The sequence below is a fragment of the Lampris incognitus genome, chromosome 20 (assembly GCF_029633865.1).
Source record: "Lampris incognitus isolate fLamInc1 chromosome 20, fLamInc1.hap2, whole genome shotgun sequence".
In the NCBI taxonomy this organism is placed as follows: domain Eukaryota; kingdom Metazoa; phylum Chordata; class Actinopteri; order Lampriformes; family Lampridae; genus Lampris; species Lampris incognitus.
The window spans coordinates 14154092-14167316 of record NC_079230.1 but is presented as its reverse complement, the minus strand read 5'-3'; the positions used below and the strand labels follow the sequence as shown (position 1 = coordinate 14167316).

At 40.7% G+C, this 13225-nt stretch overlaps 1 protein-coding gene across 1 annotated transcript; it reads right to left on the bottom strand.

The window, feature by feature from the left end:
• Positions 1-3641: 3641 nt before the first annotated feature.
• On the bottom strand, positions 3642-11240 carry sb:cb1081 (sterile alpha motif domain-containing protein 9). The gene is made up of 9 exons (XM_056300868.1): positions 8555-11240; positions 7770-7798; positions 7287-7351; positions 6887-7101; positions 6553-6803; positions 6150-6275; positions 5728-5877; positions 4815-4838; positions 3642-4525 (listed from the first exon to the last, which is right to left on the bottom strand). Exons 1-7 carry the CDS (start codon positions 11238-11240, stop codon positions 5731-5733), a joined length of 3519 nt encoding a protein of 1172 aa, XP_056156843.1. The 3' UTR covers positions 3642-4525; positions 4815-4838; positions 5728-5730.
• Positions 11241-13225: the final 1985 nt, after the last annotated feature.

The window sequence follows — 13225 nt, the reverse complement described above, 5'->3', positions numbered from 1 at the left end:
TGCGTGGCCGTTATTTAATTGGACCGTGTAGCTACAGTGAAAACGTAACCGCCAGCGTGGCTGAGAGTTCAAAGTAAGGAGCGGCGCGAGTCCAGGAAGAAGCGAGGAGGAAGCACGATTGCCTGGACAGCGTGCAGCCGGAAAAGACGCTCGAGAAGAGGCTTGCCGATTTTCCCGGAAGAGAGTACCACTAATTCACCAAGAGATAGCAACGTTGAGCTACAGCTCTGCAAATATCCCCTCTACAGGCTTCGGCGTGCAGTGTCTGTTTCATTCCATTGCTGTCTTAATGCAGAAGAGTGCGGCTTTGCAGACGGTATCGGGTTTGACTGTGCTACCTTTACAACTCTATGGACATCTGTAAGATTTGAAAGGAAAAATAATTGTTAAAATCTGGTTTATTAATGAGAAAAATATTTACTTTATCATTATAGCCTAATTGTTATTGCTTTACTAGTGTTGCATTGTTATGCATGTTCTGATGGTGTTTTTGAACTGAGAGTTCAAATGCATAATCAAAGGAGTGCATTGGGGGTTTAACTGAGTGAATAGTTACTGCATATTGGTAGTTGGATTGCACTGACAGTTACATATTTGTAAAAGGTTTATATGCATATTTAGCAGTAACTTGGTGATAGATACAGTGCTTTTCCTTAAACATTTACGATGTCAGTTCACAGAAAAATCACAAGGTCTCGAACGTTGCCAGTTTGCTTACATGTGTTTGTTTGGCTCATGTCTGGGCGTGTATATGTTCGTGTTTCACAAGTGATTCTGCGTTTGCAGCAATTTTACTGTGCAAGTGACAGCTTAGGTCCCCCCCCCCCCCCCCATCATTAGCGGTAGCTAACAGTTTTCTATGTTTACTAAGCTTGGCAAACAGAGCACATCGGCTAACTAGCCTGCTGAAATGTTATCCTGTAGCTGTGGTGAGGGAGCGCCACCTGGTGGTTTCACATGACAAAAGGTATTTTCACAATCATCATGCTCTTTCACACCCGATTCTACCTTTAAACCACAAGCTCTGCATCATACTGTGATATAACATTCTTTCTTTTGCAAACACAGAAAAAGCAAATGGTACCCATTTCAGCTGGGGATGTTATACTGCATCACATGCATTTCTGATTTTCAGTTCGCAAGTTGTCTCTTTTGCCTTTTTTAACAGTCAAACCTGCACTGACATACACAGTAGTTTTCCCATTTCTTCTCTTTTTCTCACGTTGTCATACCTGCAACACAGTGTGTGGCAACGCGGTGTAATTTTAATCATTTTATATCACTGTTTCAACAGCTGCAGAGGGATCGTTTTTTTCAATGCCATATCCCAGTGCAAAATGAACTTAATCACTCTATACTGAACTAAATAAAAAATGAATAGATAAATAAGATGAATAATGCAAATTTAATACAAATGCTTTTCTTACCTGTCTGGTGAGTGACAGTCAGCATAAGTGTGATGGTGAATGAAAAGTGACTACAGGAATTATTGCATACACAGTAAAGCACATATGCACATACATACATATACTGACATTTGTTAAAGGTTCAACATCTCTAGAGTAAAGCAGATCCATTGTGTGAAAAGGCTCAACCAAGACATTAGGTGATTCTTTCAGTAAATATTAACTTTTTTAGGGGGGGTGCACATTTGATCATTATAAGCTTCAGGGGGGCACATTTTTTCATTTTCACATAGGAATGAGAAAATATTATTTACTTGCCTCCAAAAAACAACCCTCTCCAACTCCACACTATGATCTGCACAAGTTTACAGAGAAAAAAGATCAAATTTTTGCTCTAACATCAATCATAAATGTCAAAATATTCTGAAATCCCCAAACGACTGAGCTTATTTGCATTGAGCTAGAGTCATATCGTGCAAAAGATATAACAGATGACATACAAGGCAAGACTGTCTAATGTTTTTGGTGCACATTATTATGGAGAACTCTTGGCATGTATAATGGAAAATTACGAACTTTAGACCAGTTTTAAAAGTTCAGCAACAGGCATGTGTGCAAGTCCATGAATACTGGGATGGCATCCAGCACTTTACCTGTGCCCCCCCCCCCCCCCCGTACATAGGGTTAGTGGTTGTGTCAGGAAGGGCATTCGACGGAAAAATGTTTCTCTTCTCCCCGTCTCCGATGATCAGAGATTTACCTTCATATCACAGATCTGTTTGGTCCATCTGACAGGTGGTCTTTACTGCCACCCCCTTGAGTGAGTCACCCAGGACGGCAACAGCAACGGTCAGAGTTCAGTACTCAGTTTCACATCAACGAACAAAGGCGTACTCATGTCATCCCCTACACTGGAAAGATAAAGCCAAGGTAGTCAAATCTCCTGAAATCTGGCACCGTAGCCTGATTGATAACCAAATGAAACTAGTATGACAACACACACACACACACACACACAGTGGCAATAAAGAATATTTAGCGGACCAATATCAGACCAACAAATGTTTGAATGATATAACTTTAGTAGCTGTAGTAGTACAGTAGTGGTAGTAGTAATACTTGGTAGTTGTGGCAGTAGTGATTAGTTGTATATCATGTGGCGTACCGTAAAAGTCTGTGCCCCCCCCCCCCCCCCCGCAAGGAGGGGGTGTGGACCCTTTCGCAATGAAGGTGCGGTTATAGTGATACCAGCAAAATTAACTAAAACAAATATTACAAGCATGCGCACATGCATGCCACAATTACATGACTTACAGTAAAACGATCAATATGTAATATATATTGCAAGCCCAGTCAGATATGTAGCTAAGTTAGTAGTTATTGTCATTTTCCGATTACTCAATTAGGAATAAGACCCATCACACAAACCATGTAAGGCTAACCAACATACAGCTCTGTAATACTACTACTACTACTACTGCGTTCGGCTGCTCCCACCAGGGGTTGCCATAGCGGATCATCCGTTTCCATCTTTTCCTGTCCTCTGCAGCTTCCTCTGTTGAACCAGCCACCTGCATGTCCTCCCTCACCACATCCATAAACCTCCTCTTTGGCCTTCCTCTTTTCCTCTTCCCTGGCAGCTCCATATTCAGCATCCTTCTCCCAATATACCCAGCATCTCTCCTCCACACATGTCCAAGCCGTTTCAGTCTTACCTCTCTTGCTTTGTCTCCAAACCGTCCAACCTGAGCTGTCCCTCTAATATATTCGTTCCTAATCCTGTCCTTCTTCATCACTGCCAATGAAAATCTTAGCATCCTCAACTCTGCCACCTCCAGCTCCACCGCCTGTCTTTTCATCAGTGCCACTGTCTCCAAACCATATAACATAGCTGGTCTCACAACCGTCTTGTAAACCCTCCCCTTAACTCTTGCTGGTACCCTTCTGTCACAAATCACTCCTGACACTCTTCTCCACCCACTCCACCCTGCCTGCACTCTCTTCTTCACCTCTCTTCTGCACTCCCCATTACTTTGGACAGTTGACCCCAAATATTTAAACTCATATGCCTTCGTCACCTCTACTCCTTGCATCCTCACCATTCTACTGTCCTCCCTCTCATTCATGCATATGTATTATGTCTTGCTCCTACTGACTTTCATTCCTCTTCTCTCCAGTGCATAACTCCACTTTTCCAGGCCCCCCTTACAAAAAAAAAAGTATACTTAAAGTTCATTTTATTAAGTAAACTCATTTTATTAAGTAAAATACAATTGGGGAGAAAAAGAGGGGACATTTTTTTCACAATCACCCACCATGAAGCATTTCAAAATGTATTGTGTCGACTACATTCATTCCGAGTGAAACTCCTCATGCCCTTGTTCAATGGTTTATTTTATTAGGACACTGTCAAACTGGTTTCTGTCTAAGGTGTGTCTCCCTGTACATTTGCATTGTATTTGCTTGGCACATGCTTCCCAGCGTTAAACTGGTCAGTAAAATAAAGACATGTATAAGCAAGAAGAAAATGGAAAAAATTGTTAAACAGTAGTAAATCAAAATATAGAAAAAATATGAAAACAAGGATAACTTGTCATTGTCATTTCTTTTAAGATTTTTGTGTCCCGCTGAGTATTTTATCCTCTTACCATGATTAAATGTAAAACGTACAAGATAATTCTAAAACTTCATCAAATAAAACTGTATCTGGATTATATCAAAATGACTTTCTATCTTCAGTTAGAAATAGGTAGTGTTAATCCTGTCATAACATTTCTCATGAGTGCTGCTATAACGACATTAGCAATAGCAGCTAATATTCAGTCAGCTAGTGGTGGTGGAGGCTGAAGCTTCTCACCATCCAAATATAGTCCTTCAGTTCACTGACTAAATATGGATGCCGTTTCTTCAGGATGCTGTAGAAAACACTTTTTCCTTTCCAGTCCGCAGGCCTAGGACCTTGAAAAACCACCTCATTTGGATTTGGGGAGTTCTTCTTCCACTCACTTCCAAATAGGCCTCATCTGTAGATGCCACAGCTGAAAAGTCTGTCCAGTATGGGTTGTGGCTGCCTCACTTTTTCAATCAGCACTGTCCTATCGAGATTCACAAAGTGGCTTCTGTGAAAAATAAAAATAGACAAACATTCAGGAGGAACAACAGGACAGTGAGGATAAAATGACAACATCAGATTAAAATAATGTAAGAAAAAAAAAAGATATCCTTAAGTTTGAATTCAGAAGGTGTGTAAGGGCTCACTCTTACTTGGATCTTAACTTTTGGAGCTCCCTGAAACGTTGCCCTACTATAGATTTGAAGCCGTCATATGACTTCAAAATTCAAATCTAAATTTCAAGATGCAATATCATTCATCTAAAAATTCCCTAGAATATGAGTTTCTTGTCTTACCATTTTCTTGGTCAGAGTGGGCCTCTGTAAAACAGCAAGAGAAAAAAGTAAACATTTTTATACAGAGCATTATTTCAAGTGCACTCACAGTGCACAGGCTGTCTCTCTAAAGTACAATCCTAAAGATCTATGTTGTTTTTGACACTTTGTATCACCGGTGTATTTAAGGCAAGTCTAAAATGCAATTGTAGTTGACCACTTTGGTAGGGATTGTCGGGAAGAACTTTTCACGTCAAAAATGTTAGGGCACATACAAAGCATTTCTACAGCTTCAGTGTCAGAGACTAATGTGATGGAAGAAGGTGGGTAGCAACAGAATTTGGAGAATAAAAATTAAGTTCTGGAAGAACGAGCTTGTAAATGACCTTTACCAACAGATGCGGACTACCACATGCCTCCTCCAATACATGTGGAGTTGCCAGCCGTTTTTTTGCACCTGACAGTGAGGAATTTCACCAGGGGGACGTAGCGTGTGGGAGAATAACGCCATTTCCCCCAGTCCCCCCCGAACAGGTGTCCCAATCGACCAGAGAAGGCGCTAGTGCAGCGACCAGGACACACGCCCACATCCAGCTTCCCACCCACAGACGTGGCCAATTGTATCTGTAGGGATGCCCCACCAAGCCGGAGGTAACACGGGGATTCGATCTGGCGATCCCTGTGTTGGTAGGCAATAGAATGGACCGCTACACTACCCGGACATCCCCAACAAATACAACTTTAACTGATGAATAAACTCAGGTTTATTCATCAGTTTGCTGGGAGGGGTGAGTGGGGTGGTGGGTGATGACATAAGAGCATGTCTAAAATGGATCTGTCAAACACAGCTACGTTCACCACCTATCCTGTATACTGTGATGGCAGAAAAATGCATCCTGGTTTATTGGATGCTTGAATAACTTTAACCTCTCACCTGTTACATCTTGCGGGCCCATACTATGTTTCTCCAGTTTCCTTTCTTTTGCTCACATTCTAACGTTAGAAAGATATCAGTGTCCACATGCTGAGACACAACGAATAAATTTGTTGTGCTGCTTTCATATGTAGGCCTCAGCTGTAATTTCTGCGGAGGAAATATAGAAGCAGGTCAGAAGTTCAAGAAAGTCTTTCTTTAACAACTTTGATTATGCCACAAAATAATCGATGCACTCATCAACAATCATAGTTGGAGAGAGGGAATAGGAAGAAGAAAAAAAAAGCCACTACGTCATACAAAAAACCCAGAATATTACCGAAGAGTGATTGAACCAATAGCTGCTATGATAGAAGGCTTAAGATGGGTGTTCGGTTTCTCTGGATCCCTGTAAGAATAATAAAGACAGCTAAAAACCGTACAGAGGGGGAAATGTTGGCCCACGTGTCATCTGCTTCGAGACTGAACCAATCATTCATTTGAAGAGACGTAGCTGGTTTTGGCTTTTGGATTCTCCAAGATCTGCCAGACTCCTCTTTCTCCACTGCCTGTGAAAAAATGGTCCATTTTCAGAATGATATAGTGACGTTTTTTCAAGTGCAAAAGTAGCTGCCTTTGTTACTCATGTTCAACTAAATCAGTACTCAGATTTTAACTTTTTACGCCTAAAAACATTGAAGATGGCATAATAAAACATTCAGGAACATTTTTCATTTGTAAATGAATAATATTGTGTTCAGATGATGATTTGATATGCAGTATATGTGAAATATGGACACTCATTGTGATTGCTTGTATTTACTGTGGTTGTAATTGAAGCATCACCTGTTCTGTAGCAGGATCGCATGGAATCAGATAGACACGTAAGGTGCGGGGCACTGTGTCGGTCTGATAAATTAACACATTGCAGTGCAATTTCACTGATAGGCCAGCTCTAATCAAGACCCCCATTGGAGAGAAGACTGGCTTTTGTAGTTCAACATGGTATTTTGTGACCTTTGATGCTAGTTCCACAAAATCTCCACTGGTATCAATTTTTGCAACTGTTAACGCGTCTGACTCCAGAGAATTGTCACCTGAAAAAGAAACAAGCACACATATTTGCTTGGCACAGCTTTTGTGTCAGCGGAATACTAATTCAGAGTATATTTTTACTCACCCTTACAGACAAAGTGTGGAAGATGTGCTTCATCAAGCTTTCCAGCAATGATTGTGATGTCCAACAGGGGGCCACCAGGTAAATACTGCTTGAGCTTCAGCCTTTCCATGTGTTCTTGCCAGGAACCAAACTGGTACTGGATGTGGACACTTTCCCGACAAACCCAGCGCAGGGCAGACACACTGCATTGGTATCGGCCTTCTTTTGACTGTAGACTATGAAGGGGAAAATAAGTTGACTGGGATTGCCTGTGCCCCGTTTTTCCCCATGTAACAGTCATACAGAAGTAAATCGTAACCGATAAAAGTATTGACATGGCGAATTTTAACTAGAGCCTTTGCTTTAATTTTTCACACGGTGATTATGTGCTATGATGTATTACTAAAGATGTTAATTTTACCTATAGGTTGGAACCTCATCGTCTGCAGTAATCGTGGGTTCAAGTTCAGTCCATTCACCAGAGTCCTGTTTATTAAGGATAGATAGATAAATAGATAGATCTGAATTGTAACTCTGCACCATTAACACATCCCCGCGTTGGCTGTATAAATAAAGTTTGTCATTATGATTATTATTATGATATTATTATGATGATGATGATTGATTATTATTATATGTATATATAGATGCGTATACATCGTTCACCATGATTTGCTGGAAAGTATCCCTTTTTGACAGTCATTAAACACGCTATCAAGCGTCTTCATCCATTCTCTTCCAGTGGAATATGAAAAATCCATTCGCTGCATGTACAGTGATGCCGAAAATGCATTGGTCCCGAAAGCTGGCTACGTATACATATATAAAGGTAAATGTATTCGCAAATATGTGCTACAACAGCCCACTTACCAACTTCCCTTATGTAGAAAAATAGCCCTCTTACCTTAACATGGTCACAAGTTTCACAGTTTGCTGAGAGAGAGAGAGAGAGAGAGAGAGAGAGAGAGAGAGAGAGAGAGAGAGAGAGAGAGAGAGAGAGAGAGAGAGAGAGAGAGAGAGAGAGAGAGAGAGAGAGAGAGAGAGAGAGAGAGAGAGAGAGAGAGAGAGAGAGAGAGAGCACATCAGGATAGGATAGGATTTCATTGCAAATTTGTCATTTTTTTCCCAGGTAGCTGCTGGCTGGTATGACCACAACCACATCTACGATATTCATTCATAGGTGAGCGGTCATTAACAGTCGATCACAAAGAGCAGAGCGCTGACTGGACAGCAGGGATGGAACAATACAAATTTTTAATTACTGGCCGAGCTGTGAACTTGCCTTTGTTACTGAGTACATATCTCATTTATTGCATTTACTTAAAAATACAACTTAAATGTAAGGTTTGAGGTCAATGGAAACAAATGGCGTCAGTTAGCTTAATTTTCTCCCTGAGAATGATCTAATATAGTTTTCAGGGTAAAGAAGGCAGAGAGTAAGTCAAAAGCTTTGATTTCTGACATGTTACATGTGGCTCTTGGTACTAAATTTTAGTAGCAGCAATAATGAGTTTGGGTGGAGTATCATAAAGGTGATGCTTTGAAAAAGATGGGACCAGTGGAATATTTGGATATGGGAGATTAACAGTGGTACTCAAAACTAGCAAATGAGAACTGTTTTCCAAAAGATTTAACATAGAAATAAGCATATATGATCATTAATTATACCTTAATTATTAACTTTCTTACCTTGGATGCTGAAGGCTAAAGGACCTCTGATGTTGAATCCAAGGTAAAAGGAAACTTGACCTGGTTTCCATTTTCTTAGCTGGTGGACCTCCACCTCAATCTCTTGGTCCCCAATTAAGACATACACTTTGCAGTTTCGGAGCACTCCCTGAACTTTGAAAAGGCGTTTTTGAACTTTGAGATCCTGAAAGATCTCCTCATTACTCCATATTTTTGACAGCTGTAGCTTTTCAGGTTCATTGCAAAAAACTCTTTCAAGAATGCTTCTGTGAACAATTCTGTTCAGACCTTCACCTTTTCCAAGGAAAAACAGCGGGCACAGGTACCTCGACCGCAAGTGCTTCTCATACAAATGTTCAAAGGCACAGCGCATTTGTCGAATGTATTCACTGAAGTCAAAGAACCTTTGTTCCCCTGTTTTTCTAGTCCAGAACATGAGGAGAGTTAGCATGTATTGCTCAGGGCTGTTCCTGGGGCTCAGCGGCATTTCCCCCTCCAACATCTCCACTAAATATTGGCAATCCGAAGGTAAGACCAGATCTCCTTCTAGATTATATAACATGATGTTTGCAAGCAGGTAGATATCGGCATCTTTAATGGTATCTCCACTGTCATAGAGTTCTCTCAAACATGTAGTTATTTCTTTGAGCTGAATTTCATTGTAATTTCTGCCAGGACAGGATAGCACTCCAGGAAAAGTGCAAGCCATTTGTTGCTTGAGTTTTTGAATGACTTCATCAGCCTTTTGTTTTTCATGATTGGGTGGGGAGGTTCCAACATATCTTTGGTAGCATTTTGAGACATCCGTCGCAACGAATGATGGGTCATCTTTTTGAATTTTAGGCTTTGAGTAAGCGAAATATCTATCAAAGAAAGCACATTTTCTCTCTACCTCTTCTCTGAGATTGGTTAATAGATCTTTGTACCTCATGAGTTTACCATCTCTAAGTGATACAAGGATGGACTCCATGGCCTTTTTTTTGGTGAGAATCCCTCTCCAGATAACATTCTTGTCCAGGAGTGAGTTAAAGAGCAAGTTGGCAACCGTCAGGTAACCAAAAATCCCTCTGTTGTTGTAAAAATGCGAGACCTTATTCACACCGTGTCCTTGCATGTCTGGCCCTTGTTCATTTTCAGCAAGTTTTTCTTCATATTTGAAAGTGTCAAATGCCATTTTGGCAATTCGTAACATTTCTCTGGGCGTGATGTCCTTTGCATTGGTTTGTAAGCGGTTCTTATGAACCTGTCCCAGTGTATCAGCAATAAAAGAATTTCTGGGATCTCGTTCTTTTGCTTTTTTTGCCCAATGTTCTCCTTTGTTATAATCTTTTATTTGTAAGTAATAAAGTCGAGCAAGGGCCTGAGGGAAAAAGGGGTTTTGGACAAATGTCTTTGATGCAACCTTTAAAACAGATGCACTCATATTATTGCCCTCCATCTTATTAATGTCTTGAATTAAGCTAGAAAACCTATCTTGATGCTCCTCTGTTGTCTTCATCCTTTTGGTGAGCATATGCCTGACAAAATCCTGCAAATATTGGGGAAACTCATTCTTGCACAAATCAGTCATGAGATCTCTTGCTGTGTCATTTCTGGTCACTCCAGCCTTGGCGAGGAACTCAGTGGATTGCTGTGCTATCATGGGATGTGCCATGCGGACAATTTTCTCATGGTGTGGATGGTTGATTGAGGTGATTATGAGATGACTAAAGCGTCCCATTTTCTCCTCTAATGAAGGGACTTCAAGGAAAGGATCTCGCTTTTTGAGGAACTCCCTGCACTGAGATTCCAATAGATACGAGCCTGGTTCATAGGTGTTCAACAGAGACAGGAACGCAACAAGCTGTAATTTCCGGGGTTTCCTTTTTTTTCTGACTCCTTTAAACACAGCACATGCCTCTTGAACATATTCTTGGGAGAAATTGGATTGCAGTATATTAAAGCCATGGAATTGTTTGAACTTTTCTTTGAACCTCTCGCTGAGTTGTATCCTTTTTTTATCAAATTTTTCTCTCTCATTCTTTGAGAGTTGTTGTCTGAGGACCACACCGTCTGTTTCCCGAACTTCAGCCTTTCTCACACAGTTGAGTAAGATGACTACTGGCATCTTGGGAACTTTCTGTTTTTCAGCAATCAATGCCTTAATTTCATCTTGCAGGCTGTCCAAAATCTCCTCATCATCTAGTAACAGAAGTACTGTGTTTTGATGGTCTCTGTTACCTGCTGTGAAAAGGTAGATCACTTGGTTTGCGACAGCAGTGAGATTTGAGGTGGAGCCTGTTAAAACAGCGCTCCTGAAGGTTTTTCTCAAGTCCCACAGGACCTGCATAGCCAGTGTGGTTCCTCCGCTCCCTGGTTGGTGGTGTAATTTTACAGTTGAAGTTAGTTGCCCTCTTCTCTTTTTCTGAATTTGGTTCCTGAGTTTTTCATATCCGTCTCGTTTGACGGAAGAACAGTCCGTGTCATTTGGCTTCTCCTCAGCAATTTTAAAGTTCAACCACTGAGGTGGTGCCCCCTTATAGAAATTTACTTCTGCAATATCTTCTGGGTCTATGAACTCTCCTTCAAACTCATTGGCATGTAGGACACTCAGAAGTGGAAGGGAATCTCTGAATTCACTTTTAAAGTTAATTAGAGTTTTATCGGCAAGGGACAACGATGGTCCGTTGGTTGCCAACCTTGCCATTTTGTTCTGACGTGATGTACCCTTTGTAAAAAAGAACAAAAGAGGATTGTGTTTTAGTGATAAAAAGTAAAATATTATCCTTTTTTTTTAATTTACCCCCTTTTTTCCCCAATGGTGCTTGGCCCAATCACTCAACTCTTCCAAGCTGTCTTGATCTCTACTCCATCCCCTCTGCTGATCTGGGGAGGGCTGCAGATTACCACTCGCCTCCTCCACATGTGGAGTCACCAGCTGCTCCTTTTCACCTGACAGTGAGGAGTTTCGTTCGGGGGACATAGCGCGTGGGAGGATTACGCTATTCCCCCCAGTTCCCCCTCCCCCCTGAACAGGCGCCCTGACCAACCAGAGGAGGTGCTAGTGAAGTGAACAGGACACATACTCACATCTGGCTTCCCACCCGCAGACACGGCCAATTGTGTCTGTAGGGACACCTGACCAAGAAGGAGGTAACACGGGTATTCAAACAGGTGATCCCCATGTTGATAGGCAATGGAATAGACCGCTACGCTACCTGGACATAAAATATTATCTTGAATGGTGAGATGACTGACTGAGAGTTGAAGTGGTGGTAAAATAAAATAGGAAATTGTTATTGGACCATAGATGTAAAACACTGGAGCATCTGTACGATTAAAGATGTGTCATTATACAAGGCAGAATCACAGCCATTGGTGTTATAACTTTCAACTACAGAGTTTATGGGAATATGTACTGCTTTCCTTCAAACTCATTTGTGCGCAGCATCTAGCTAGAAGGTCTCTGTATTGCAAGAATTTGGCAGTATGATTACTATAATGATACAAGAGTCACAGTTCATTAAATTGTGAGGTAAACTGCTATATTTTGCCAATTTATTTTTTAAGTAAAGAAATCTCAATATGGATAAAATCAGAGTAATCACAGCTATAGCTAGTGTGGCAATGGCAGCAGCGATTGCAACACTACAGCTGCCACCTAGTGGACAGAGATGTAAACAACACATGAAGTAATAGTTGCTGCCATGTCTCCTTGTTTATAATCTTAAGAATCAATACATCGTTTTTGAAAATCGATATAATATTGAGAAAGCTAGCATCACGATACTCTAGCGCATTGTTGCCCAATTAGTTTTCCCCAAGGGCCAAGTCATGTCATGTATGCCAAGCCAAGGGCCAAAATATCCGGGGGGGGGGGGGTGTTCCATTGCGCCAACAAAAGTTGTTTTATGTGCAAATGTTGTTGCTGCTGCTGTTACGATTATCTTATTATTATTATCATTATTATTATTATTCTTGTTGTTATTAGTAGTAGTAGTAATAATTTAGACCTGGGATTCTTAAAGCCTGTGTTGAGGGTCACACAAGAAAAAAAATGCACTCTTCAAACAAAATAAGTTCAAAACCAACCATTTAATAATGTGTGCACTTATTGTAAGTTGCCTTGGTTAAATGCATCGGCTAAATGACTGTAATGTAATGTAATGTAATGTAATGATTGTATCTACCCAAGCACAGAAAGAAAAAAAGACCAGCCCTATTGCCCAATTTATCACTTTTTTGAGAGGCTCCACAAAGTCTTGTTTTATGGCGTTTTTAAGCGCTATCCATTTTATAACGCTTAAGAGATCACAAAACCCACATGAAGTCCCTCTGAAATTGAACACAAACACTCAACTGGATTGACTGCCTGAATATTAGGTGGCAGATGGCAGGGCAAAAAAAACAAAACAAAAAACAAAACATGATTTCAAGGATAGGGTAAAAAGTATGTCTCTTGAACAAAGAGGATTGTTAAGGTGTACAATTGGTTTGTTATTGAGTTTCATATTCATGATCATCATTTGAGTTTGTGGGCTGTGTAAAACAAGGCCAGTTTTATTTCACTGGTTAATAAATTTACACCCATTAAGAATTTCATGTTTGGAGGTGTCAAAACACCAATGCAAGCATACAGAACCAATTTTACAGTCAAATGCCATCTGTTTCCTCTCAATCTCAGTCACACAT